The 12,280-nt window shown below is 38.9% G+C and overlaps 2 protein-coding genes across 2 annotated transcripts in view; both read left to right on the forward strand.

The window, feature by feature from the left end:
- Positions 1-11,964, forward strand: CCDC125 (coiled-coil domain containing 125; the record flags this gene model as incomplete). Its single annotated transcript, XM_009641108.1, has 11 exons — positions 1-238; positions 1,783-1,841; positions 3,085-3,171; positions 4,070-4,147; positions 4,875-4,960; positions 7,045-7,127; positions 8,026-8,141; positions 8,714-8,821; positions 9,850-10,021; positions 11,370-11,503; positions 11,629-11,964. Coding segments are annotated over 11 exons (1,497 nt in total), but the record flags the coding sequence as incomplete, so codon positions are not given.
- The window catches only part of ZFYVE16 (zinc finger FYVE-type containing 16), a 42,901-nt gene that overhangs the window by 447 nt on the left and 30,174 nt on the right, over positions 1-12,280 (forward strand). The gene's annotated exons all lie outside the window — the stretch shown is intronic.

Below are 12,280 nucleotides of genomic sequence, written 5' to 3' on the forward strand. Positions count from 1 at the left end.
GACTTGGGAAACGGACTTGGGAGGAGACCCGGAGGTGTTCGTGAAGGGGAAAATTTACAAAACTCCTATTCGTTTAGATCTCGGAAGGGGACTGGAAATGTTTGTAATTCTCTCCTGTCAGCAAGGAGAGTGGAAGAAAGCGATGCTGCAGCTCTTCCCAGTTCAAAACGAAACAGTGTTTGCAATAATGGATCATCCAAAAAGCCTGCTACTAGCTCAGCCCGACAAAATAGCTGTGGTAAGAGTAATTTGGAAGTTTATTATTCACCGTGAGAAAAATGTCTTGGTAGTGAAACCAAGCAGTTCAGCTGCTTCACCGGATGTCACCAAGTTTTAATTCAGACTGTTGGCCAAAACAGTCTGAAAGCTCTGAAGGATTCCGAGAACTGGCTGTGTGTTGCACGCCAGCTGGGATCCAGCGCGACCTCGCAGGCTGCGGGTCTGCTGTCCGTGTCCCGAGAGGAGATGCTCAGTGGCACTGAGGCAGCAAGGGCAGCCTCTGCCCCTCGATCTTCCTCCCAGAACACAGACAGCAGAATTGCTTTTCAGTCAATGAGGCTGCGGCCCTTCTTAGCCTAGAATGACCATTTTTGAAGTGTTTAGTTTTGCATTTGGCAGTGACGTTTAGCAAAGAGCATCCCGTGGTGGGGGTCAGCATATTTGTTTTTCTCCAAATATATGTACGAAATTGAGTGGAATTGCTTGGGTTCCTGGTTTAAGTGTGTCTTCCCCGAGAGTGTACCCAAAGCTTGTGGCTAAAACATCAAAATCCTGTTTACTATTTTAGTTGAAATTTGTGAATTTGCATCATCTTGAGGTTAAGCAGTTGTTTTTCGAATCTGCACATCTCCCTTCTCCCGGTGTTGGCATTCAGGTTTTTTTGTGAAGACAATGCTGCTGTGAATAAAATCAAATAAAGCCGGTGCTTTTCGCTGCACTTTAGCTGCTTTGCCTTACATTTTTAGCCATTGTTAGTATTTTGACTGAAGTATTTCCATACAGTTTGCTTATTTCTCTCCTTTAGAACAAGCCCCCACTCTCCTCTCCACACAGAGCAGTAAGCTACACCATGTAATTATTCTTTACTGGTTTCAGCAGCGTCAGAGAGATGTTACAAGGGCAGCATAATTCTAATTGGTTTCACCATCCTTCTGTCTGTCTCTGTAGGATGCTTGTCTTAGACCTAGGTCTTCCGCACAGCGATACCCATGAAAGTATGACTGAAGTCCAGATGAACCTGATTTCCACTTAGTAGGAGGCTGCATCTTAACATATCTCTGCGTTGCCCAGTTTAAGGAAAACGGTACCAGTAGTAATCGAGGAATAGAGGAATACTGGATCTTGTGGAATACTTGACCACTGTATTTCACCACAGTCTCTTGAATATTGCCCCTGCTTCTAATAGTGCTAGCTACCGTTGTGTTGAGTTTGGTGGTTGAAAAGTCACAATCTAAAAAGGATCTAAAAGATGACATTATTTTTTGAATCAAGATGGCAATTTTGTTGTTCTTTTTTTTAAAGGAGATTCTAAAATAATTGTCCTTATTCTAGGTCTCTTTACAACTGATCTTTTTTTCCCATTTCACTTCCTTAACTGTGAAACTATGTGTTTGAGCTTAGTATTTATGTATTTCCTAAATCTGTGTATGAGCTCCAGAAGAAAAAAAAAGATGAAAATTCAGCTTCGTGTGTTCCCTGTTTTCAGGCTAAAGCAAATTCTCATGTTTTCTTTTGTAAATATTTTAATATCTCATAGTTTAATATTTCCTATCAATCTTACAGAATCTAATACTGAAGTGTCAAATGAAGAACTAAAGCAACAACTTCAGGAAGCTTTAGAGGTTAGTAACTTGTGCCGAGCGTGCTACTCTTGAAATCTGCATTTCCATTTCATGTAGCAAAGCAAAGCACAGTGCTAGTTTAGCTGAAGATCTTGGCATGTCCAGAATCTTGGATGGACTCAGGTTCATGAAATTAGAGCACTAGTTGGGAGACTCATTAAATTTCATACCAGGAAATCACAGTATGAGATGCAGTTTATACTCTGGATTTATTTTTTTTGGGGGGGGAGGGGGTACCTTTTTAAAGAGGTAAAGAATATTAAAAGGATTGTACTCCTTTTCTAGCAAGTTTTCTTTTTTTATTGAGCTTTGGTCCTGCAAATCAGCAGTGTAAACAGAATAGTCTTTGTGTTTTTACTGCATTTTTGTTGAAAGGTGGTTAACTCTAAGATTTTAATTTTAACATGGTTGAATGTGTTTGCATCAGTCAAGGCAGAAAGAGCAGGGTAATCTCAGCTGTAAAAATCTACACTTCATCTGCACGGTGTTCTTTAACATCTTTAACTGTGGTAGGTCATTTTCAAGCTGTCTTAGCATGAAGAACCTTCAGTGCACAGCAAGTTGTCAAGGTGCAAGCAAAATGTCAAGGAACCTTATTAATTTTCAATTAGACAAAACTGATAAATTGCCACTGCTCCCAGGTACAATTTCAGTATCAATCACTGAAGTAATAGGACTGGAAGAACTATAAAAAAGTTTTGTATCTGTTTTGTATCTGGAATCTGTTTTGTTGTTTTCTTCTGGACAAGTAGTGGTTTTGATCTAACAGTTCTAACCTCTCTGCACTATAGAGTATGGATATTTTGTATAATATATAGTACCTTATATATAGGGAATGTAGCATTTATATTATATATAGAGAGAGTAATACTTACTATATTTTGCATCTGCTGTGTGCATTTGCATGCATATATATTTGCTCTTCTGGTTTGCTTACTTGCTTTAAAGCTCCAGACCTGTGTTGGTATATACAACTTTTTCAGCAAGGAAGAACTGTAGCATTTAGTGGTTTATTTTCCAAATACACTGGAAAAGATCAGAAGGGATAATAATTACAAGTATTCTTCTTTAAGGATTTTGTGCTAACAGGCACTGTTAACATTTCTTCATCACAAGCAAGCTATTAGTCAGAAAAGAATTGTATTTGTTTTTTGAAGAGCGCAAATTTACATTGCTATTATAGTCGAGTTTTAACAGGATTACCTCAGCTTTTACACAGTGTACCTATTTCATTTTGCTTCAGGAAGTTGAAATTTTGAAAGTTGAGCTTGAAGCGACACAAAGACAGCTTGAAGGAAAAGATGAAGCCCTAAGAATTCTGCAGAGCATGGTAGGAGTTCTTCAGAGATCATTTAGGTACTTAGTGGAAAGAAAACAGAAGAAATCTTCCTGCCACTCCTCACCAACCCCTGCCCCCCAAATCTTAAGTTCTTCCCAGGTCTGTATTTTAAAGCACTGAGTCTGCAAGTGTCTCCACACTCGGCCTCTACGATTTACTACTTTTTCTGCATGGAACTGCTGTAGTTCTTTAAGAAGACTTTACTGTTGTAGCAAATTCTCATGATTGGTTTGAGGAACCTTGAAGGTTTAGCTATTTAACTTAAAGAATTAGGCCTTCTTTCCGGTCCTTTAAGTTACAGATTTTGCCAGTGCTTGAAATTCTGCTGCAAAGCACAGGTATTTTCAGTTGCCTACTCCAGCTACTGTCTTAGAGGAGTACTATGCAGTATGTTAGGTCAGTCTTTTTTTCACAGTTTGTAGTATTTTATTTGCTATCTCATGCATTATGTTGAAATCAGTTCCCATTTTTTAGCCTACTTGCATAAACCGTTTATAGTTCTGCAGTTTCTACCCTCGGACGTTCTTAGTAAGTTGCACCTGGATCAAAGTATAAGTATGTTGTAAGCAATTTTTTTTAAGAACTGATTTTGTGGACAAGCCCTAAAGAAGACATGATCTCATTTCAAATGACGCTACATTATTCAGTAGAAAAGATTATTGGATTGAAACACAAGTTTGTTACGCAACATAGCAATTTAGTCGCTTGAAATTAGAACCCACTGGCACTTACAAGCAGGTTGCTAGTGTCTGTAATTCTGCACACTCCTGTTTAACTAAGAATGTGAACATAGGAACTTCTCTTGATGTAAAACTGAAAATCTGGCTAAAGCCAAATTAAGTAAACTTAATTACAGTATTTAACAGATATATGCTTTTTTCTTTTTTAGGCAGTATTTAATAAAGCTACTAGTCATACAAAAGCAATGCTTCAAAAAAGTGAGGAAGAAAAGAGAACTTTAGAAAAGGTAAGGGTGCATGTTTCCTTCACACCTCTTCAAAAATACAGAAAACCATTGCTATTAATAAGGGCTTGTCAGAGTATTTATTTAAATCAGTACAAATCTGCCATTAGTTCCAGGGTTTTTTTTAAAGTATTCTTATTCCTTTTTAGTAGAAAGGGAAAATGTTAGTGTAGCACTACTTTGATCTAAATGTTTTCACACTATAGTGTGTACAAATAATACTCAGAAGTTCCTGGAGTTCTGTCTGTACTTTCAGTTGATCTTTGTTGTGAGATTCACAGTCATTCATAGTGAGTTGCACTGTTTCTTAGTTGAGCCGGAACTTCCCAGTGAGTCTAGGAAACGGGTGCCCAATTTTCATAGGGAAGGGGGAGAGGAACGAGGAAGTTGGCACTGAGCTACCTTGTTAAACTGAGTTTTATGCTTTGTTTTTCTTCCTATGTGACCTTTCTGCAGAATGGTAAGGGGACCAGGAAATGTGACAGCGTGGGTTTGTTTTTGTCGTGAGCCACTACAAGCGTTAATTCATGCCACACGGTCTGGAATCCATAGATCAGTTATGCAGAAACTTTTTGGTGTCTGGCACCAATGTATTTTTAACAGTATCATAGATTGTCATCATCATTGGTCACCTAGATTGCTGCCAGTGCTGAGTCAGCACCAGCAGCTCCTCTTCTTCCTTTCATGGGAGGCTTGTAATAACTGCTGCAGGTTTGTTTTGTTTCCACAGGAAATAAATATTTTGCAATGGGAAATTGAATTTGATCAGGATAGATTTAAAAACATAGAAGACACATGGACAGAAAAATATGACAGGTATTTGACTTACACTGTGTATCTTCAGGGTTTTTTTTTTTTAATTGCATTGAATGCTACGTGTCATCTTTCTTGTGTTCCAAGTTGGGTTCATCAGGTTTTCTGAGGGTTCTGTGTTTTACTAATTGCCTTCCAGATTTGGGAAGATTTAATTCTCATGCTAGTCACATTTGTATTTTTCAATTAAATACTAAAATTATTAAGCCTCAATTCTTTACTGTGTATACAGGCTAGCTTTGCTAGGCTGAGTTTTCATTTTCATCCTGTTACGTTCTCATGTTAGCCAGCTGGAGCCAGACTATCCTTATTTACTTTAGATACAAATGAGGCATAGCAAATAATGGGATGTGCATGCATGTGGAAATGTAATTGCTGGTTAATCATTGCTTTATTTTCTTGCATTGTAGGTATGAGCATACGTACAGGTAGAATAGAATGCTTTTGAGAAAGGCTGGTCAACTGGTTCTTTGTTTTAAGTAAGAGTTACTCTGGGCGGACAGCGGGTGTGCTTAGGTGAGCAGAAGATGCCAGAGGCCCTAGATTAATAATGCAATAACAGGCCTACCTTGAAAAATGTGACCAGCAGGCTCACTTACTTGTAGAAATTGTATCTCTGATGTCCACCCGTCAGATTTACAATTATTTCAGCAGAGATTTTTATTTCAAATTATCAAACTTTGAACCAAAGAATAAGCCAAAAGTTTACAAACTATTCATTTGTCAGAAAAGTTTTGTTAAGATACTTGTTCACACGTTATCTTAGTTACACTTGTTAAGGGATAGCTTGTGAAAAACCCTTTGGCTTTCCCAATTTAGGAGAGTAGGAAGTGTAGCCCGGTAATTTTGAGCAACAACACTACTGTTAACTGTTGAAAGCTAGAGATGTGGCTTCAAAAACTGCCAGCTAGAAGCCCAATCTGCTTTGCAAAAAGGTGTTCTGGTATCGGAGACAGCAGGATGAGAAGAATGTGTATTTTCCTATGTTTATTCAAAGTGAAATCATTCAGGATACTATTTAGTTTTAAACAAAACCATGAATATACATTATGCTGCATTTACTGAAAGCTGAAGAGATGCACCAAAAAAAATTATATTGCTTTGACATTTAGGACTCCCAAACGCCACTTTCCTCTCCAAGAAGGAAATACTTTAAAACTTCAAGGAAAAATGTATTATAAATGCATATTGTATGTTCTCAGGTTGCAATGCTTGAAAGTACAGCTGTTGTTGAGAACAGCATTAAGAATACAGGAAGTTTACTTTCTAAAATTAAGACCAGAGCCATGTTGTCACATGTCCAATAACAATTTTATTCATTCAAGGAAGTAAGAGATTTCTAGCAAGTGTTCCAGAGGTTCATAATAACACATTTCTTCGAGTTTCTAGTGGCAAGGTGGTACTTAAACTCACCTCTTATCAAACTGTGAAGTTGCTGGCACTACCTACTTAGGACGTGAATGATTTTTTAAATGTTCTTTCTTAACATTCACTTGAACGTACTTGGATGTGTTTAGATTGATTGTGTGAGGGTGTGGCTTCATGAAACAAGGTGAGCCTGTTTAAACAGCTTGTGCTATCTGTTGGCAGAGAAACCTCGGTGTGAGTGTAGAGATTCTTGGTTTTGCTCCCTGCCGAGCCACCTGGAGTGACGCCACCGAAGCCAGCCTGGCGCAGCCTGCTTTTTCAGCTGTGGTTCTCTGCCAGACACACCAAGCCTACACACAGAACTTTTTTCAGAGAGTTAGTTAGGAGTGAGTAGCTTTAGGTTGCTTGCTGGCCCCTGGCTAGCAGATTCAGATCTAACAACATACTACATATCACTGGTACAGGTATTGGTATGGAAAATTTTTACAGTATTTTCCATTAAAAAATTTACAAGTGAGGAAACTGCTTGTATAATGCTGCATGGATAGGATCTTGTCAAATACTCAACTCTTTTCAGTTCAAGTCTTGTCAGTAATCCTAAATTTAATTTGCAGAAATATCAGATACAGCAATTCAACAGGCTAATTTTTTTTTCATTTAAGTGCCTATTTTAAAGTATTTTTTTTAAAGATAATACAGCCTTTTTCTGACTTCTGCAGGATATATTGTGAAAATGCAGCTCTTAAGGAAGCATTGAAACTGAGAACAGAAGAAGTTAAAACTCTTAAAGCTGAAAATGGAAGTAAGCCACCAACAGCTATTCCTCTTCACATACTGTTTCTCAGGAATAATGCAGGATTTAGCTATGAAGGAATCTTTCTGTCAGGATAAGTCTCTTGTTACTGGCAGCTGATACTTGTGGATATGCAGAAACCCTCTTTAAACAGACAAGTTGTGTTTGTTTTTCTTCTCATGTTGTCACTTGAACTGAAAAAAAAGCCATGAAATTATAGGAAAAGTCAGCTATGCATAGCTTAAAGAGTAGACCAGGTATGAAAGAAGTATACCTATCTTATCTCACGGGTGTGGCGACACCCTGGGTGTGGAGGGAAACAACCAGTCCATGCTCCCAGTCATATCCTGGAAGGAGGCAACGGCACCCAGGGGAACCACCGAGCGCTCCTGCTGCAGTGACAGTCTGTGTCAGAGATGTTCACTTTTAACATACTCCAAGATTCCCATAGCACAAACTTTGAGGTATTGAGCGTGTCAGCTTTATAGGGAAGGCTTTCAGACTGCAGGTTGTACAGGCATCTGGCTGGGTCAGATGGCTCAAGCCCCTTTCCCTTGTTTTTGGTTTCCAAAAAGCTTTAAAATAGCTGATACACATCATTATTTTCCCAATATTGTGCTACCCTAGAAGATCAGCTGCCTTAGTTGTAAGTGTACAAAGAGACGAGCCCTTAGGACTGAGGCAGACTGATAATACAGGATGGTAACTCTGTAAGTGGGTCGTTACCTCTAGGAAAACACAGAAGGAAAGACAGTTGGGATCGGAGTTTCTAAATCTACATAGTCTCATCACGTTCCCAAACTGATGCTTAAACAACAGAACTGCTCGATTTGGGTGTAATTAAACCCAGAAATCAAGAAATCAGAGCAGCAGACTTTTTAATCACTTTCCTTGTTTTCTTTCATAGTCCTGAATCAGCAGTGCTTGGAATTTCTTGCAATGCTAGATGTGAAACAACAGAAGGTTGTTCAGGAAAACATGTCCTTGAATAAAAGTGACATTACAGATCTTACAGGTCTTGAAGTAAGTATGACTTACATGTTTTTCAAAATGGCTGGTTCAAAGATATGTTTATATTAAAAATGTATAGATAAATTTTGCTTACTGATTATTTTACTGTTTCTTTGGACCCATTTTTAGCTAATGACAATACACCCTTGCATGGCTGTTAATCAGTTTTCTAATTTGTGGTGTGTCATGATTCCTATCTTGCAGAGGAAGAGTAGACAGAAGGAGCATCAGGCTATCTTTCACAAGCCAGCATGCTTGTTTTTTTCTTCCAAATGTCTAAATTCTTAACTCCTATGCCTACTGCTTTACTTTATTGAGTGAAAAAGATTCTAGTGAAGCCTGCATGGAGTCGCATACACAGGCTGACAGTTTTTGCCTTTCGGTTATCTTGCAGAAAAATACATGTCACGCGTGTGGTTGTGAGTCAAAACAAATGCTGCCTAAATATCTTGTCGCTAGCTTCCCCTGACCTTTACACTTCCTTTGTAGTTTCAGGATGGTTTTTTGCTGGTCAGGTGGCATCTCTTGGATTGCATTGTGTATGCAGATAGATAGTTAACTGGTGTTTTGTTTTGGATTTTAAGCTGGCAGTTCTTGGAGCCTGCACCTGCAATAATTCTGGGGGGCAACCTTGTCCCTGTGCTAAAATGGCAGCTGTAACTCGAAAGCAACTTCTCCATCTCAAGCAAGAGGTAATGCTGCTTCGCTTAGATACAAACAAGCTTGTAGTCAAAACCAAATAAAGCCAGAAACAGTCTACTGGAGCTAACACAAACTTATGGGTCTTAAAACAAGAATGCTTCTCAGAAATAATGTAATGGTTTTTTGTAATGCTTGTAATGCCCTAAAATTTGCTGATATAAAACTAATAATTATGGTATCAGTCAGCTTCACTAGTAAAAAAAAAATTCTCTTTCTCATTCTTTTTCCTCCCACCCATATTTTTTAATCTAAAAAAAGGAAAAAACCACTCTAAGTGTATGCACTCTACAAATATATGCACAGTGTGAGCGTGGACTACCGCTGACCCTTTCCCTTCCTCCCTGGCAGTGCGTTCCACCCCTCCCTCGCATCGACAGCAGCACTCGCAAGCCCACTCACTCAGCTAGGTGAAGAAGCTGACCTTGCTGAAAACTGTGTATTTACATCACGCTTAAACCAATAACATGATTTGTAAGCTCTTAAGGCTTTTAACTTAGTGAAATTCTCTAGTTCTAGACTTTTTCTACTGATTTGTATTTGACTCTGCAAATGCAGTAACCATCCTCATGGTCCCACTGCAGAAGTTCCAGTGGACTTACAGGTTTTGAAAAGAAGTACTGTCATGTCCCTTTTGTATCAAAGTTATTATCCCTGCCAGAGATACCATTCTGGTGCTCCTTTTGCTCCTGGCCCAACTAGCAAGGGACATTAATGCCCTCCCTGAGCTCTTCTGCACATGCGAAGATAAATAGGCACTGCTGGCAGCTTGTCCGAGTAGATGGGTGGTGGTGTGTGCACACATAGAAAAGGAAGAGTGAGGACTTCAATATGCATTTCAAAATGTTTTTCTTAACGTGGCAAAAACCCTCTTTGTTTGGTTGCTACTACTTCTTTGGTTATATTTATTTAAAAGTTGTCAGCGTTAATGGCTTCAGTCTGTCTTTTAATATATATTTTAAATCTTCTGTTGCTCCCAAATCGCTTAATAGACTTTAAAATTTCTCTGAATTTAAACCAGGTTGAAAATCTGAAGAAGAGTAAAGATGAAGCTTACATAATGGCAGATGCCTTCAGAATTGCATTTGAGCAGCAGCTAATGCAGAGGAAGGACCAAGCCCTGAGGCTTGCAGAAGTGATAAAGATTAAGAAGCAAACAAAATTTATGAACTGGAGACGTCTGAAAGATGATGGTAATTGGGCATGCTATATATCTGTAACGGTTGAATAGAAAAGAAGTCAGCTGAGAAGTGGCACAGGCAGACTTTCTCACTGTATTAAATGTATGGTTGTGGCTTAATTGCTGACTGAGGTTTCTGGAGAGTAAAGAAAAAAGGAACAAAGTTATGTCAAAACTGTAAATACGTTATATAGTGTGTCATGTAGCTAAAGAATTTCTACCAGAAATTTCACACGTGTAACGTAAGGGTGTCTGTGTATCAGTGGACTACATAAATACTAGTGTAGGTCATTGGAGCTACCAGTCGAGGCTTTTAAAGTAGCCTTTTTTTACTACGCATCCATGAACTGTATTATGTGAGTAAAAACATGCTAAAATAAATAAGCTGTTAGCCAGGGTGACATTCTGGATATTAAAGATGTTTATTTTGAAAATAGCAAAAAAAAGGTAGTATCTGGCAAGTTTAGCCCGGCCATTTTAGGTACTATCAGCAATTTAATATGCTGGGTTTTTTCACATGATCTCTGGATAAAAATTATGGAAGGAGGAGAAACGCAAAAAATGTATACTAAGCTTTCACTGAAACACTAAATAAAACACAGTTTTTTATTATGTATGCGTATTTATATCAGTATTTATCACTCTTCTCATACTTCATTGTCATCTGTGAGCTACAAAGCACTCTGTAAAAGAGGAATAATTCTTATCCTTTTCTTCTTACAAAAAAGGGTAAGGAGAATATTTAAGTGTTTATGTCATGGTCAAAAGCATAGCAGAATTTATGAATGGCACTTCGAGTATTTGCGTTAGCCATTGACCTGGAGGTGCCAGGCTTAGAAATTTGGTGGGTCTTCTAGAATCCTTGAGCAGCTTCAGTATGTAATACCAAAACAGCATACATCTCAAATATCTGTTTCCCCTATACCCATGCCATTGTTTCCCAGCTCTATATTCTGATACATATGTTTCACAATTTTAATGTATTTTAATCTTTTTCAAAATCTTAGAATCTTTTTAACAGCTTCTGTTGAAACCCCCTTTTTTTCAGGCTACCTACTCTTTAAAAACAAATTGCCACAAATTATTGTTTAACTAGAGTGTTAAAGTATATTTTCCACACAGCAAAAAGAATTTTATTTTCAATTTGCCCACATATACGATGAAAGGTCAATTTAGCCTTTAAGCTAAGGGTGGTGCTGCGTGCAAATAACCTGCCATCTTACGTACTGTGGGAGAAGCTGTAGCTTGCATTGCCCTTTTAGAAGAGATTTTTCAGAATCCAGTTTTATGCATGCCCATTTTATCCCTGAGTAGTTTTTCTCTCCTAAGTTCCACAGTTCGTGTATTTTTGTTTTCCTTAGGACGTGTCAAGTTACAAGGGAACAAGAACAGTCTGGGACAAAAACTATCCAGCCTGCTGTCATCAGGTGCGGACTGCAGAAAAGTTGAACAGGTTGACAATCCTCATGAAATCCTGAAGATGTTAATAGATTTGGTTAGTATTTTGTTAAACTGTTCATCGTGAGTCCTCAGGGGAGCAAATGTAACTGTCGATTTACATAGACTGCCTTGTTCTGGACTTATAGTTTCTTTTCTTTCTCTTTTAAAAAAAATACCCAGGTAAATGACAAAGAGGAGGCTCTTGCTCATCAAAGAAAAGTTAGTTATATGCTAGCTCGTGCAATGGAGACTAAGGAGGATGTTTTGGAACAGGATAAAGGAAAAGGCACGCTGGGGAGTCGTCAGCACGAAGCCCAGGGGTCATCGGGCCCCGTACGTACCTGCTGCCAAAACCTCTGTTCTCAAAACAGTGTTTCTTCAGTTCCTGATGCAAAAGCATTCAAAAATCGGGTAAAAATGCTTCGAAAATCATACTCCTGGCCATCGGCGACAACACACTGTGAGGAAAATAATCCACATGGAAAAGCAGATGAAACGGTAGTGATCTCTATATAGCCATCTGCTGGAATAAAGTCTTCTTAAAAAAGAAAGATCTGGTGGAAATGCCTAAAATCGTCCTGCAGTTACATCACTTGGGGGCCAAACCAGGACAATGCGTTAGCCGGTACCACCCTTAACGACGCCGCGGTGGTGCGGTACCCATTGCTGTGGCGGAACAGCCCGATTCGGGCAATTTAACACCAATTTCCTAACGAGATGAGGCGGCTCGCGGCGCCCGAATCCTCGCTTTTGCCCACCGCTTCCCTGGCTCCACGTTATCTGGTGACGAGACTGACGGAGTGAGGGTCGCGTCACCGCCGAAGGTGACGTC

This window comes from Egretta garzetta, unplaced genomic scaffold (genome assembly GCF_000687185.1).
Source record: "Egretta garzetta isolate BGI_Z169 unplaced genomic scaffold, ASM68718v1 scaffold136, whole genome shotgun sequence".
Lineage (NCBI taxonomy): Eukaryota > Metazoa > Chordata > Aves > Pelecaniformes > Ardeidae > Egretta > Egretta garzetta.